Raw genomic sequence first — 16,795 nt, 5'->3', positions numbered from 1 at the left:
GACATTTGTTTTCAGGCAAATGTGACATTTCCTAAGCTATTTCAGAACACCCATGCCTGGGCTGCTAAAATCTGTGGAGCATAAACTGAGGGTTGTTGATGAGCCGTCATCCTGTAAAGTGGATGATGATAAAATCATACTAGTTTCAAAAACAGGACAAAAAAGGAGACTTAGCAGAACAGAACATGAGAGACTCTAGAGTCCATTCCAGAGGGCTCAGCCCGCGTCAGGGGATGCTTTCCTTGTAGTGTGGGCAGTTTCAGAGGCTCAGGAATAGAGCTTAAGACAAAGCCTCAGCAAGTAAGTGATCATTGGAGCGGGGGAGGGGGGAAGTAGGGGGAGGCTCCCTAGACTCTCCTGTTTCAGGATGGGGAAGGGAAGCAGTCTCATGAAGTCTTACAGTTTTACAGAATAAAGAAAGTCGCAAGTCCTGACAATTTTGAAATACATTGGTGGATACATCAGAGAGATCATTACAGCAGGATAGAAAAAGCTTTTCTGCAGGCATTAGATGCCTATCTGATGACATTCTTAGCTTTGGGGTTCCTGGAAGCTAGGAGGAGGCTGATAATTTAATAGATTCCAAACGGTTTTCATCTGTTAGTCACAGGGTGTTAGTCCTGACACAGAGGTGGGAAAGGCATGGCTATTTAGGGGCTAAAGCTAGTCCAAGAAAGTAATTAGCTTCTAGACCTACATCATTCCAACTGTGTGTATGCACAGGGGGCTTTTGTGTGCGTGGGGGAAAGGAAGTGGTATATCTTCAGGTCAGTTCCTCTGCAGCCTCACAGTGGTAGGTAGCAGCAGATGCAGGTACATAGATCTCCTTATCAGGAGCTCATTGGATTCCAACAGCCCACAGGTGTTATCAGTCAAGTCTGCTTTACTGTCTGGACTTGCTCCATCTACCTGAGGCTTGGTCATTAACCCTTCAGTAACAAGTAGGCCATTATATGGGAGTACTCTGCAGACAGTGAGCAAATCTTTTTTATTTATTTTTGGTTTATGTGCATTGGCATTTTTCCTGTATCTATATCTGCATGAGAGTGATGGATCCTGGAGTTATAGACAGTTGTGAGCTGCCATGTGGGTGCTGAGAATTGAACCCAGGTCCTCTGGAAGAGCAGTCAGTGCTCCTAACCACTGAGCCATCTGTCCAGCCTCCACAAAACTTCTAATGCCAGGAATTCGGGGAAACGCTGCAAAGGTTTTGAGCAGCTCTTTTGGTGAGGTTGTTCCCAGCTTGATGAAGTAAGTGTTTTGTGGAGAAGAGGTCTGGGGCTGAGAGAGAAAAAGCCAGTGCTATCAGCTCGGTATCCTCAGCTGACCTCTGCGGCTGCTTTTTGTTCTTTTCTTTTTGCTTCTTTTTTATTGTTTTCATTGCTCTATACATTTTTCTCTGCTCACCTTCCTTCCTCCCCTCTCCCCTTCTACCCTTTCCTGTGACACCCACGCTCCCAATTTACTCAGGAGATCTTGTCTCTTTCTCCTTCCTATGTAGAGCCGTGTATGTCTCTCTTAGGGTCCTCTTTGTTGTCCAGGTTCTTGGCTTCTGCTTCTTTACTGTGGTTGGGAGGAGAATGCTGCCAGCTGTAGAAACAAAGCTGAGGTTCGAATGACATTGTCCAGTTTTAGAATGTTTAGAATGGCGGCTGTTTGTACCCCTCATTAGCATTGTAAAGCACATGTCGCAAAATGGAAAAGATGGGCAGGGATAGCTGTGTGGATGAGCCTGCCACTGGAGGTTCCCATACCGCTCCTGGAATGGATCCAGGCAACAGGGTCTTGTGTTATTGGTGCCCCTCACCAGGAGATTGCAGGATAGAAAACTAACATGTTAAAAGAATTAAAAAGGCAAACTGAATTAAAGAAACTGGATTACTTCTGACTTTAGAAAATGAAAGCAACTTCACCTTTTAACCAACCCTTAGGAAGCTTCCCAACTATGCTGTACAAGAGACTACAGTGGGCACCCTGCCTGTGTATATAATCCTTTGAAAACAACTTTTCTCATTGATTGCCACAGCTCTCACCCAGCTAACTTGAAGTTCACTTTCCTGGGCTTTATCAGCCCCCCTTCCCCTGTTAGAAGTAAGTCCTCAGGCTAATACTTCAATAAGGAACAGATCAATTACATGTAATACCAAAGACACAGCTGGTCAAGTGACTCTGTGCTGTCCTTGCTTCTGAAGTGTGAGGTACAGTGTCATTTTTCATCTAGGAGAAAAAAAAAGTTCTATTTGGCAGTGTAACCAACATCTTGACCTCGTATCATAGTGAAGACCACAGGTGACTTATTTGCAAGCCAGAGAGCCGGATCCATTGGAATGGCCAGCAGTGAATCCCTGTGTACATCCCTGTGTACTCTAGGCTTTGAGTCACTGTTCTCAGATATGTTTGTAGGACTTCACATTAAAGGTAAGATGATAAACCTAAAGAGGCAAGTCCAGCTAGGCTTGGTGGTACTGCAATCTCAGCTACCTGGGAGGCTAAGGCAGGAAAATTACGTGTTCAAAACCTGCATGGACTATAGAGTGCATTCAAGCCAATTTAATGAGACCCTACCTGAGAGTGAAAAATGTAGTGGAAAACAAGGGTCTGGGGATAGAGGACTAGACTGATAGAGACAGAGAAAGAGTGGAAGAGGAAGAAGAGAGTGGGAGAGAGGAGAGAAAGACAGAGAGTGGGGGAGAGAGAATGAGGGAAAGAGAGAAGGAGAAGGGAAGCTGGAGACAGGGAGGGGCAGGGGGACAGAGGAGACTGAGGCAGACAGATGCTGTCCCTTGTGTGATTCCAGCATCCTTGCTGATGAGGTTCTTTACTTTTCCAGACCTGGGAATTTACTTCCCACGTCCCGCCAGAGCCAACTCTTGCATCTCTCCCCTGAGCTTTCCCTGCTCTAGGCCTCGTTACACATGTCATTCTTCTCACCAGACTTCCTGTTCCTCCTCAAGGCACCGCCTTCTCATTTAGAACATAGCTCAGATATGGCTGGAGGAGAGTATTTGTCCATTCTTATGTGCAATAATATCTTTGTGTAAGCCTCCCCGTGCACTGAATTACACACTCAAACTGTAGTGATGAGTTTTGATAGATAATATTTCACACAGGTCTGTTCTTCCAGCCTTCAGTTTTCTTGCTTATCACTTACTTGCTATGAATAAATAGTTGTGTGCATTTGCCTTTCAGTTTCTCTTCTATTAAATATTAAGTCCACCAAGGTGTGGGGAAGGGACTCACCCACTGTCCTTGGTAGGATTTCTTCTGCTGTGATAAAACACCATGCCTAAAGCAACTCGAGGAGGAAGGAAGGGATGTATTTTCATCTCACAACTCTCGGTCAGATTCTGTCACTGAGTGAAGTCAGGGCCAGAACTGAAGCAGAAGCTGCCCAGGGACACTGCTTAAGGGCTTGCTCCTCATGGCTTTCTCAGCCTTCTTTCTTTTATATCCCAGGTCCACCTACCCAGGGGTGCTCACAGTGAGTTTGGTCCTCCCACATCAGTCAATCAAGAAAATGCCCCCACAGACTTGCCTATGGGGAGTCTCATGGAGATATTTTCTCATTTAATATTCTATCATCCCAGATATGTTTGTGTCAAATTGGCAAAAAAAAAAAAAAGCACACCCCAAAGATGATTATATATAGTTAGTGGACTGGCTTGTTTACGTCAACTTGACACAAGCTAGAGTCATCAGAGAGAAGGGAATCTCGGTTGAGAAAATGCAGGGCAAGTATTTCGCTGATATCATCCATAGGAGGAATGTCCCACAGTGAAACACTCGGGGAGGACCACAGCTAGTCATATGCCTTCATGGCTGGAGGCTTCCCACAGCTTGGTGGATCTCTCTGCTTTGCCACTTTGGAGTAGTATTCCAAGAACAACTGGGAATCATCTGGCATTTTTGTTACCATTCTAGAGCCTGGCCTCAGCCTGTGTCTTGAACTCTGGCCTCGTGTCTTGCTCTCTGCAGGTTCCTGTTGATGATGGGTGTGCTCTTCTGTTGTGGAGCTGGTTTCTTCATCCGCCGGCGCATGTATCCACCACCACTCATCGAGGAGCCCACATTCAATGTGTCCTACACCAGGCAGCCCCCAAACCCTGCTCCAGGTCAGCCTGCCTCATCCTTGTCTGTCCTCATAATTTGTGTGTCCTCTTCTGCCATTTATAATGCCACAGAGCGTCTTTAAAGAGATAAATCCAGCTGTTTGGTCATTAAATTCTAATGACTGGTTTTATTGGCTGTTTCTGATAGTAGCAATGCAGAATATTCTGTGCCTATCAGCTCATGTTTTTATATTATTGTTGATGTATCCTGTGTGAGTGATACGTGGTTCATATGTGCATAGATGCTTTTTCCTTTTTCCTTTAAATAGCTATTTAATATATACACTTTTATATATAAACAATAATGACCCTACATTCTTAATTCATCTGGAGTAAGTATGTTTTAAATGACAATTTGTTTGGTATTTTTATGATTGCTTATGATTTTGTTGGGTTTTTTTGTTTGTTTTGGTTTGTATCTTAGACTGTTACTCAGTAAGAATGCATTGTATACTTATTTGAATATTCATAAGTAGTGAAGCAGTAGACATTTTTATAGACGTCACTACTGGCCCTGTAGAGCATATTATCTCAAGCACTATTTCAAGATCAAAGAGAATTAGCTATTTCTTAGTTCTTACCGGACACTTTTGCCTTAAATGTGTAAATCTCCCTCATCCTATGGTAGTTGGTGTTGCCTCCTCTCAAGGCACCAGCTGGTGTGTGGGTTTTGACAGTGCCTCTGAGGTCCCCTGCCTTGGATGGAACCTTCTGAAAATGGAGAGTTGCAAGGCCCCAGCAGCTAGAGTAGACAGGCACTGCTCATCCTTGCTCTGAACGAAAGATTTTATGTCTCATGAAGTCGGGACCACTGTCTTGATTGTGTTCACATTGCCCTGTTCCAGTCATGGCTTCTACCTGGAGGTCTTGGGGAGAGTGTGTCCATTCATCCCACCCTGCAGGTGGATGAGTGGGTTGGAGACAAGATTAGTGGAGCACACTATGTGGAAGTGACATTTCGTCAGCCTCTTGAAGATGCCCACAGAGTTTCAAATAGTCACTGTTAACAGCAGTAGATATGACAGTCTATATCAGGAGGGACACCGAGTTTTAAAAAAAGAATAAAATACCTGTGAAAACATAAAAAAGACCATTGGTTAGTCTGCCCGTGTGAGGATGTCAAGGACTAAGGACTGGTATCATACATCTTAGGTCAGAGTTGTTATCGTGGGTCCAAGAGCACAGTGAGGTGAGGTTTGCTACCATTCCATCCGTGCTCTCAGTGGTACCCGGAAGCATTCAGAAACACAGTGCCCTTATTTACCCCATAACCACCAGTGTTGCAGACCCCACTGGAGTTAAAGGATCTCAGCTGCAGAAGACATTGATTTAGGTCCCTAGGCCTCTAGAGTGAGTTGCTAGTTGTCCCAAATTCCTTTTTCAAGAATGTAAACTTAGTCGAGCCCCGTGGCACACAGAAGAGGCCTAATCAATGCTGAGATGTAGGCAAGGACTTTGTGCACTCGCTGTGGGATTCCACTTTTCTCTTATTGATAGTCTGAAGGACAGAAACTGGATTTTAGTGAACTAATGTGTATGCTCGACCAAGGTTGACACAAGTACTACTCTCTCTCCGAGCTATAGTCCCAGACCTTGGCTTTTATAGAGACAGTGTCTCACCCTGTAGCCCAGGCTGGCCTTTAACAGTGTGTGGTCCAAGCTATCTTGGGATTTCATATCTTCTTGCCCCAGCCTGTCCAGTGCTTTGATTTCAGGAATACACCAAGACATCTTGTAAGCTATGCTTGGTAATGAAGAAGAAACAGCAGAAGATTCATTCTCTGGAAGGCAGGAGATGGCAGCACTCTATAGGCTGGTGTGAGAGGGAGTTTATAGTACTGTTAGGACCAGCATCCATGTCCAGCACCATTGACGAGGCACACAGTGAAGAGGTGCTGCTGATTGGCAGTGAGAAGGATGGTGTAGCATTATAGTTCTGGGGCTTTTGCATGGGCCGAGCAGGACTCTGAGCTAATCAGAATATATAAGTAAAGTAGTTGTGGAGATGGAAGTTCAGAGGCAAAGCTCCTTTTGAAACTAGGGGAACAAAAATGTTTTTACTTGAAAGTCTGGGGTTTATTGAGAATACACAACAGAAAACAAGAGAGGAGAGTTGAGTAGTTCAAGTTCTGGGAATAATAAAAGATGCTGAATGGGATATGGAACCCTGAAGTCCATGAGCCATAGGGTGAGTCACTGTCCCTTTGGCTTGTCAGTACCTTGCCTAAAAATGAAATTACATGAAGGAAAGAAGTCCATGTTTTCATCTCTATGCATAGAAGACAGAGAAAGATTGACCTCATCAAATCCCACGGTCTTGTTGCTATCTGGGTCCACATCCTTATGGCCTCAAGGCAGGAAAGAAAGACCAGCTTCAGCCATTCATTTCCTTACTCAGAGAACTTTAGCCAACCACTTGCAGCCTTAGACCCCCGACCCCTTAGAAACATAAGGAGCCACTGAAAGAAATTATAAAAACTTGGGCCACTGTTGAGGAATATGTCTGAAGGGGAAAAGGAGTTTGGGTTCAGAAAGACCAGAGTTCCCATAGAGCTTAGTGAACTAGTGACTGACCATGAGGGAGATAGTCTAAGTCATAAAAATCAAAGATAAACTGTGCCTGTTCTTTGTGGAATTTATATAGCAACACTAAAGTCCACAGTCAGGAACAAGGCTCGCCACACAGTTTATGAGGAGAGGCTAAGCATGTGTCTCAGTTAACTTACTTAACTAATATTCACAAAGCCCTGAACTCTGTCCCCAGCCCCACACAATACCAGAAATGGGGGCTTCTGGATCTAATTCTAATACTCAAGAGGTGGAGGCAGAAGGGTCAGAAGTTTTAAGGGCACTATTGACTACTTAGCAAGTTTGAGGTTGACTAGAGATTTACAGGATGCTGTTGATACTACTACTATTACTGCTACTACAAATATAATAATAATAATAATAATACAATTGTATGAGAAAACAACCTAAAGAAGCACTTGGTAAAGAAGAAAATGTGTGACTCTTTGTAAGATGGCTCTGCTACTAATGGTGAGGAGAATAGCCATTAATATAATCTGTGGTATTACTGTCATTTACATAAAAATTATTTCCTCTGATGTCACCTTTTTAAATGAATAGTTAGTTGTGGTACTTAGTCTCTTTGAGAGATGTGATTGCATTCATAGTTTGCTGACAATTTTGATGTCTCAGTTCTGTAAGTATGTCATCCTACAGTTGTGGTAGGTGCCTGGCTAACTAATACAAACAACTACAAAATGAACACCGAGAGTGATGCTTTGACAGTTAAATTATCCTCCAAGTCAAAGTGAAAGCACACAAGGCTGCTTTGAGGATGATAGTTAGGGCTGGAGGAATAAATACAGGCATCCTGTGTGTCATAGGAGATTGGTTTGAGGGTGCCCCTGCATTAAGGAATGCTAACGTCTTTTTTATAAAACGGCATGGTGCTCTCCCATCTTCCCCATTTTTTGTTCAGATGGACACCAACGTTTCCTAACTGACCTTGTCTTTTGGCATTCAATTCCTCTTGCTTCTGTCAATTTCTAACAAAGCAGCCTTAGCCTAAACAGAAGTGAGAACTTGTGTTCTAAATATTTCCCACTTTCTTCAGGTGGAAATTCGCACAGACCTGTCTCTCATTTTCCCCTATCTCTAGTTACCTGGTTGACTCTGACCTTTGTCATGGCTTCTCTTCTGGTTCATTCCACGCCTACACTACACTTGCCTTTTGTTTTCTTCAGATCTGCCAGGACGCTATCTTCCTACCTTATGTGCATTGGCTAAAATTTTCTGCTAGAAAAGCTTATGTCCTCCATCTAAAATTTCCATTTACACATGGCACACTCTCCTGGACAAGGCCGTGGAGTGCTCCTCTGTCACCCTCATGTGACATGATATGCTCTTCTCTCAACTTCATGCACATATAGCATGCTCCTTATCACTGTGGTGGCTGTTTTTGCCTACCTGGGAAGAGCAACCCTTAACTGAAGCATTGTCTCCATCAGATTGGCCTATTAGCATTGTCATAGCTGATGTGATGTCTTGGTAGATGACAAACACTTTCAGTGAAGTGGCAGGATACACAGTTAACACATAAAAGTCATTGATTTCCTGTATACCAATGACAACATACTGAGAGTGACATTAGGTAAACACAACAACAAAAGAGTAAATGTCACCAAGGAATTGAAAGACTTCAAAGAATTCAATGTCTGTGATCACAGATAGACCTAGTTAAAATAAGAGGCTTGCAAAACAATGGTATGAATGTAGAATGAGGACGTGCAGGAAGAAGGGTAGCAGATGTGAAAGGAGGGAGGTTAGGAGAGGCCTGAGTGGGAGTAAACAATGCACTTTGTACTCATGGGAAATTGTCAATGAACAAGTTCAGCCAATTATGTATATGTATTTCTATATGATAGGGAGAATATTTGACCAAAGGTACATTAAGGCTTTGAGCTTTTTCAATACATTGAAAAGTCAACAAGAATGATGATTAAGTTTATCACAAAATGCTATTAAGAGTAACCCAATTCTTTCAAGAACATCTTATTGCTATAAACATAGGTTTATGTCAGAACATTAACTATTTTGAAATAGATGAACCTATTTTATTAGTTATCAAACTGTGGATTTTTGTAATTGAGGTGATATATTAATTTCTCTTATATTCTTTTTGGGGGTTGATCAAAGTCTGTGCTAAAAGACAGACTAAATTTCCTAAACAGTTCTTTATCTTTATCCTTGGTAAAGAGAACCCTTCGGAAGAAGCCATTCTCATGGGCTGATAACCAGTTAGAAATGTAAACGACGGTGGAGAGTCCACTGCTGATCATAGCCCAACTACAATTTCTTTGTGACATCTCTGGCTCCCTTGATAGCCACTCATTGCCCAGCTCTACATCAGACCCAACATCCTGATAAACAGATACAAACCTTTGGAATGTATTAGCAAAACCCCTTTCTCCACCAATGGCAAGACGAAGAATGGTGTCAGCAAATGTCCATCTGCCTGGCTGTAACCTACTTCCCTGATGTACCCACCAATTTATTTTAAAATCTCTTTGATTTATGACTTTCTTTGTTCTGCTCCCATAAAAACAAAGTCCTTGGAAGTGCTTCCACACTGGAACACAGAAACTGGGTGACCTAGCTCCATATTCCTGGGCCGTGGTCACTCGGATTAGGCTCCAGGATAAACCATCTCTTACTCCATTTGAGATGAGAGCTGTGGTTTTTGTGTTAACACCTTCATTCACCTGAAAGTCCTGTCCAGTTTTACTCTGTGGTCACAGCTATAATTTGTATTTGTAATCCTGCTTTGCAGATTTGTCCCTTACAATTGACTGTATGGGTTTCCTTGGGAACTTTTGTTCTTACTGTATCATTCTGTGATGTAGTTGGCTGTAGTTCTGAAGTGTTTTTCATTTCTGTAGAATCATGTGCACACTGGGAACAAGTCTTTGAAATGGTCTCTCTGAGGTCTGGGGATATCTGCCTGTCGTCAGCCTTGTCTCCATGGGTTTCATGCGTGTGTCACTGTCTTTCTGATTTTACTTCCCCGAGTATGCATCTCTGCTCAATCAAACATGGATCTGTCTTCTTTCCATTCCCCTCTGTGATATACATCTTCCCCACCTTTTGTTTGTTCTGCTTTTCTAATACCATAAATGTATCTCTATGTCAAATATTTTATGAAAATTTAAGATGCATCCAGTTTGCCAATTCCTACAAAATCCATGAGCTGGTACTCCGGTGTTAATCTGAGTAGCCCCACTGTGGGGACATTGCAAACACTGGCCAAGCTATATCTCTAGCCCAGAGACAGCAGCCTTCCCTATGCCCACTTGTCACAGGCAATTGGGTCCCCCATCCTTTTCCTCTGGTCCTCTCAGTGTACATAATACACACTTCCTTCTGTCGAAGAAGGAGGCATGCCTCAGGAAACTGCCAGCTATTCCCAGCATGGGCCTGTGGGAGTTGCGTACCTGCCTGAGACCTTTGGCCCACCTGGATGACAGATACCCTTTGTCTTCATAAAGTGGTACAGGAATGGAGACCTTAACTTCAGATACAGTGAATTTCGGGTAAAATTGTGTTCAAAGTGTGTGGAGGGGACGATGAGAGATCTGGGCCAACAGATTACTTCAGGGATCTTCTCACAGCCAGGGCACAGTGACGACTGTCGACAGTCCAGCTTCCACCTGGACTGGGCACACTCCTGCGGCCACACTTGTAGCACATACTTCACCGGCTCCAGCAAAGCGAGCTGTCTTGTTTTTAGCTCTCAGAGTTTGTGTGCTGGACACCAGTGCCTCTCTAGGACACTCCCTCATTCTTTCGTACTCTTATACTTTATTGCACTCTGGAGACTGATGATATTTCAGCAACACATCTCTCCAGAGGAACTGTGCTCCCCTCCCTGAGGGCAAGACCACGTGTTTCTCTTGCTTGTGACCTAATCTAGCTGTTTACTGTCTTGAGGACTGTTTGGTTCCTAATAGACAGTAGTGGCAGTGACTGATGGGGGCACAAGGGCCCAGGTAGTACGGAGATGTGCCAAATGGTGGGGGTTTTCTCTTTTGTACTCACATACGGATATCTTGTCTTTCAGGAACCCAGCAGATGGGGCCGCCATATTACACTGACCCTGGAGGACCCGGGATGAATCCTGTTGGCAATACAATGGCGATGGCTTTCCAGGTCCAGCCCAATTCACCTCACGGAGGCACAGCATACCCACCGCCTCCTTCCTACTGCAACACACCTCCACCTCCCTATGAACAGGTGGTGAAGGACAAGTAGCAAGATGTTACACAGAAGGCAGAGAGGCTGGACAGGCCCTTCTGTGTGTCCTCCCCATCCTCACTGATACTTGCTGACAGGGTGGTCCAAGGGCAAACCGCTCTTTGATACCTTCAAAGCAAGCCAGCTCTCTTTCAAGTTTTTTGTGGAGGACATTTGAATTTCATACTGTGTCTCCTCTGTCGCTTCTGTTTCTGATGTAGTCTGTGCTCTCTGAGAGAGTGTGGCAGCAGTCCCCGAAGGTTGACATTCCTGCGGTGGCTAAGGTAGATCCTTGGGAGAGAGGCTCAGAGGAAAGGAAGGCATAGCCTGTGTGTCGGGGCAGGTGAAGGGTCAGGATGCAGTAAGACTCACACGATGTGGTAGTAGGAAGAGAAGCTTGAATGGCCACTGTCCACTGTCCTAGCCCATTCTCCTCATAGAAGCTGTGGAAATGTGCCAGGGAGGCCTGCTGATGCTGCTTGTCCTCCACTCACGTTTTGAAAATAGGCTTTCCTCTATAGGGACCGTAAAGACTCAAGTGTATCCTGCTTCCAGTGCAAGATGAGGGTCAGAATCAGGCCCCAGTCGGACATCTGCAGTTAACTAAAGACCATTAAAGAGAGGAAAGTCTTTTAAGTTAGGAAAAAATCACTCCCTGCTCCAAATGACACATTGCATTTTATGAATCATGCTGTGGCTTCAGATGGAAAAAGAAAAGTTTCCTTTTTCTTTTTCTGCATTTATTGAAGTGAGAGTCCTGTCCTTCAAGATCAGATGGCGAGTGAACCCTTGGGGTCACTGCTCAGAGGGCTTCAAAACCCTTCCCCTAGGTAGTTCTGGTGATGGCTTTCGTGGCCAGTTCAGAGCAGGAGACACAGTAGACTGGTTAGTTTGCACAGACCCTTGGAGGGAGAGAGAAGAGTCGGAGGAGCTCAGCATTGCGGAAAGAAGAACTAGGGTTGTGTTTGACCCATGCATAGATGTGCTGGACTCAGAAGACGGGAAGTTTCTGGATACAGTGGGAACCTACTTAGCTGCACAGACCACATAACCAAATTAGAGAAAGAAGGTTGTAGTTAGAGATGCTGTTTCCCAGGTGAGAATCCGAGCTCACCCATAGATTTACAAGTAGCGGAGGGAGTTCTCAACAGTGAGGAGTGCGTTCCCTTGTGTAGTTAGTCATGTTGATGTGTATTTAAACCCAGATTGAGACCTTGAGTACTAAGAGCAAGGCAGTGTAGCTAAGATGTCTAGATTACTTTATGTGTAGTACTGTGGGGACTGGGGCTGGGAATAAGGGGACTGGACATTTTAAATGAACCAATCAGAGCCTTTTGATAAATTGTTACTCATTGGATTGGGTATCCAAACATATTCCTGGAGTGTTCTTGACCACCTACGAGACTAGGAAGCATGGTGTCATGCTCTATTGGGGTATTTATATGGGGCAGGGGTTCAGGAATCAGGACAGTAGCAGCATAGGCTTAGTTTTAAGGACAGGAAGCATGGGGACTTGGTAGACAGTTTCATAGGAAATTCCAGGGAAGGAATGAACACGCTTTAAGGCAGTTCGTGGACACAGTGCTGCTGCCCATATCATTGAGTACCCTTGTGTGTCTGGCATCCCTGGCAATCCTGTCCTGGATCCAGTACCCCCTCCAGGTTTGGGTCCTCGTTTTAAACAAGACAACAAAGCACAATGTCTGCTGTTTACAATCAAGACAACTACATGGTCCAAACATTTCTGCTCCCTTCTATCACTTGTGGTTTTTAATTTTAGTTTCCTCTGTTCCTTTAAAAAATAAGCACAGTTAGAAGCTGCTCCTGTTGACTGCACCAGGGGACAGCAGAATCAAAGCATTCAGCATCCGTGACTACATTTTATCTTTTGATAGCAAATCCTTTTGAGAAACTGAGCAACTGATAGGGCCCCAACAATTTTATACTCCAATGTCTGTGTCAGATAAATTTTGTTTACCATGGAGCTTGCCTTGGAATTCCTTCAGCCGTAAACATGGGCAAAGTCTATGGAAATTGCACTTCTGGGGACCGTTCCCAGCATTCTTGTTTTCTTGTCTTCAGTAATGTTCGCCCCTTCCTGCAGCTCCACTTATGTGCGCTGAGGTCCTACAGAGCGGTTGCTGGGGCCAGACCTGAAGCAGACTTGTGCATGCTCTTTCTTGGCAGCACTGGGCTCATATTTCTTCTTTGTTCTCTTTTGATAGGGTCCTGTTTCCTATGTATACAAAAATAAAAGTGAATTTGGTCATGTGCTGTGGTTGTTTGTTGTGGTGTGGGAAAGGGATGGAGATGAAGTTCCTAATTGAGAAATTATACCATGAATTTATATGGGAAGCAGGCTTGAGTAGATGGTGCTCCCTACCTACATAGCTGGAAGCTAAATGACATCCAGGAATTTATGTGCCTTTTGATCCAATGACACACTTTCAAAAATCAAGACAGGAAAAAGTCGCTGGAGGCGATGAGAAGCAGAAGTGTTTTATCTCACGGGGGATGCTTGTTTGGGGACAGGAATGTGGCCCCTGCTCTCCTGCAGGAAGTGGCCCTCTCTTTAAAGTACTACTGGATGTGGTGTCCACAGGTGCCATCTCGGCTGCATGAGTGCAGGAGTCCAAGACAGGCAAGACAACAGAGCCACATTCTCACCTCAAACCTACGAATGTCTTGGTCCATGTAGTCAGGAACTGTGCTTCTTGGATATGACTAGGGATTTAGCTGCCAGAGTGAAGCTCAATTTTGGGTGAATTGCTAAATGACAAAGATTTTATAGTTTTATATTCCAGCTTCTTTAAATAGTTGTCTAAGAAGCCTAATCCCTTCTCTGCTTGTAGACCCACATTTGGGGTATTTGTTTTCAGGGCCATTGCCAGACCATGTTGTTTTCATTGAACATTTTTGAGAAACATCTTATTTCTGTATTATCTCCTACCATACAGATTTGTAAATTGTATAATCCTCTTGGGGAAGCGGGGGAGGGCAGGGTTGGAGGTATCTCAGTCCTTCTGCTCAAGACTATATCTAAGGATAGGTGATTCCAGAGGACGAATTAAGGAAAACTGTTGTCTTTCCATCTCTTTGTTCTGTATGCTATGGCTGGGCCTTTTATCAATGTGCTTTCTTCACTGCTTATTACTAAATAACACATCTGACAGGTACCTATGCTGGAAACATGGCAGTACATGGGACTTTCAAAGGTCTGTTTATACTGCTTACATATAGTCATCAGTAAGGTACAACTCACAATGAGCCATTGCAGGTTCAACATCCACTCAGGATTAAAGGTGCCGCCTCAAGCAGTGCACAGATGTGAAATGGCCTTTTAAACTGTATGAATGACACTGCGCGGGGGTGTAAGCGACTGTGGCCGTACACAGTCGCTCTCTAGCTGAGGCTCTGAGGAACACTGGAGCCCAGGAGGACAGGATTTGTATGAGCAATACACTAGGACTCTGTCGCAGATAAACAAACTAAATGTATATCTAGGAAAATCAACAAAACAAATTGCCAGTCTCTAAACAGACTGAGCTTAGAAACAACTAACCCTGACTCCAGGACTCCTAGAATGCTGGACCACAGGAAAATGTATGAGATATTTTGTTATGAATAATTTAAAATACACAAAAGAGAAAAAATTATTGAGAACACTTGTTTTCTGTAACTCTTAGGTATTTTAAAGAATTTCTTAGTAGCTAAGTGTGCATTTTATGACAGTTTCTCTGCTACAGTTTAAAGCACTGGCAATCACTGGCAGAATAAGGAAATAGTCTCTGAGAGAGTTTTAATGTGTTTATGCTTACTGCCCTGCCCTCCCCCTTCTTACTACTTCTGGGCTCAATTCTAGTCTTATTTCTTCAGAGCACTGCTAATATGCTTTGTGATAAAATGCTTGAGAGATCAACTTATAAGCAGAAAATGGTTTGGACTCAGAGTCCTAAAGATTTCAATCCATGGTCACTTGGGCCTATTGCCCCACAACACATCATAAAGAGAGCATGGAATCAAAGAGGTCTTGTTTACCTCAAGAATGATAAAGAGGGCTAGTTACAAATGCCCCTCTCATGGGCATCTGTCAGATAAGTTTCTCTCTCTACAGTCAACCTCCCAGATGTTCCACTACCTTCTAATAGCACTATGGGCTGTTACTGACTTTATAACACATGGCCTTGTGGGGGATATTCATAATGCAAGTATTATACCTGTTGCTTACTTCCTCTCAGACCTCCATGGGTCCCCTGGGGCATCTCAGCCCTTAGAGTACCAACGTCCTCTGAATTGGTACTGTCCTTCTTGCTGCTACTCCTGTGCATTTGTAGCACTTGCCCATCTGTGGGCTGTTTAGACCTGGTAGCAGTGCTTTACCAGATAGTTTGTGGTAGGGCCATCCTCCAACCCATAGGCCAGGTCTGGCCACTTATACAGTTACTCTAAAGCCACTCTGAAGTTTTATATGCAGTACCCCTAGATCAATCATTCGATGTGAAACATATCACCTCATCTGGGAAGGGTCTACCTCCATCCTTCCCTGGCAACAGGAACTTACTTCTTGTCACTCTGCATGTGTGCCTACCTCCTTACTCTGTAGCTTCACTCTTAATACTAGGAGAGAGTTCTAGGCCCAGTGACCCTTAGGCCTTTTAATTAAGTGTTTTAGTTTGCAGTGAGTAACTAGCCATTTTAAAAAAATGTATTAGTTTTTTTAAATGTGTGTGTGTGTGTGTGTGTGTGTGTGTGTGTGTGTGTCATGTAATACTGTACATGTGGAGGTCAGCCTACAACCTATGGAGTGAGTTCTTTTCCTCCACCTTTACAATGGGATCTAATGATCTAATGACTGGGCTTGTCAGGCTTATGTGGCAGGTGTCTTAACCACCAAGCCATCTTGTAAGCTCCTTAATTTGTGGTTTTAATAAGAATACCCCTCCAATAAAAGAATGGCCTCCATGGGCTCACTATATTTGAATGCTTGGTCATAGGGAGTGGTACTCCTTGAGAGGGACTAGGAGGGTGTGGCCTTGTTGGAGTAGGTATAGCCTTGTTGGAGGAAAGTGTCACTGGGGGTGGGCTTTGAGGTTTTAGAAGCTCAAGCCAGGACCAGAGACTCTCTCTTCCTGCTACCTACTGAACTGGATGTAGAATTTGGTATAGGAGGTTCTTCTGTTCATGTGTTGCTTTCATTGGTTAATGAATAAAGAAACTGCTTTGGGCCTGATAGGGCAGAACTTAGGTAGGTGGAGAAGACAACTGAATGCAGGGAAGAAGGGCAGAGTGAGAGATGCCATGGATCTTCTGTCTGAGACAGATACTGGTTAGACTTTTGCTGGTAAGCCACAGTCACATGGCGATACACAGATTAATAGAAATGGGTTAAATTAAGGTGTAAGAATTAGCCAATAAGAAACTAGAGCTAATGGGCCAAGCAGTGTTTTAATGAATACAGTTTCTGTGTGGATATTTCGGCTGTAAGCTAGCTGGGTGGCCCGGACAAACAAGAACCCTCTCCTACAAAAAGAACTCTCGGTACCCTCTCCAGCACCCTGTCTACCTGCATTACTGCCTTGTTTTCCACGATGACAACAATGAACTAACCTCTGAAACTGTAAGCCAGCCCCAATTAAATGTTTTTCTTTATAATGGTTCTGTGGTCATGATGTCTCTTCAAAGCAAGAGAACAGTGACTAAGACAATGTGTTTTGGTGACTGACCAGTTTTATTTGGTTAGGTTAGGGGTATTACAAGGATAGGTTTAGCAAATTCTGATCTCACTCAAACCCCTGTAGGTGAACAGGAAACAAGACAGAAGAGGCTCACCCACTGCACTGCATCTACCTTAGGCAGGAAAGATACACCTTACGGCCAACTTCTCCTGG

At 43.9% G+C, this 16,795-nt stretch overlaps 1 protein-coding gene across 1 annotated transcript in view; it reads left to right on the top strand.

Moving 5' to 3' along the window:
• Vopp1 (VOPP1 WW domain binding protein) overlaps positions 1-13,176 on the top strand; it is a 72,599-nt gene extending 59,423 nt beyond the window's left edge. Inside the window, exons 4-5 of the mRNA XM_038319093.1 lie at positions 3,976-4,112; positions 10,735-13,176. Coding sequence (XP_038175021.1) covers positions 3,976-4,112; positions 10,735-10,925 — 328 coding nt within the window. The 3' untranslated portion in view covers positions 10,926-13,176. The remainder of the gene's footprint in view (positions 1-3,975; positions 4,113-10,734) is intronic.
• Positions 13,177-16,795: the final 3,619 nt, after the last annotated feature.

Source organism: Arvicola amphibius, chromosome 2 (genome assembly GCF_903992535.2).
Source record: "Arvicola amphibius chromosome 2, mArvAmp1.2, whole genome shotgun sequence".
Lineage (NCBI taxonomy): Eukaryota > Metazoa > Chordata > Mammalia > Rodentia > Cricetidae > Arvicola > Arvicola amphibius.
This window is presented reverse-complemented; position numbering and strand designations above follow the sequence as displayed.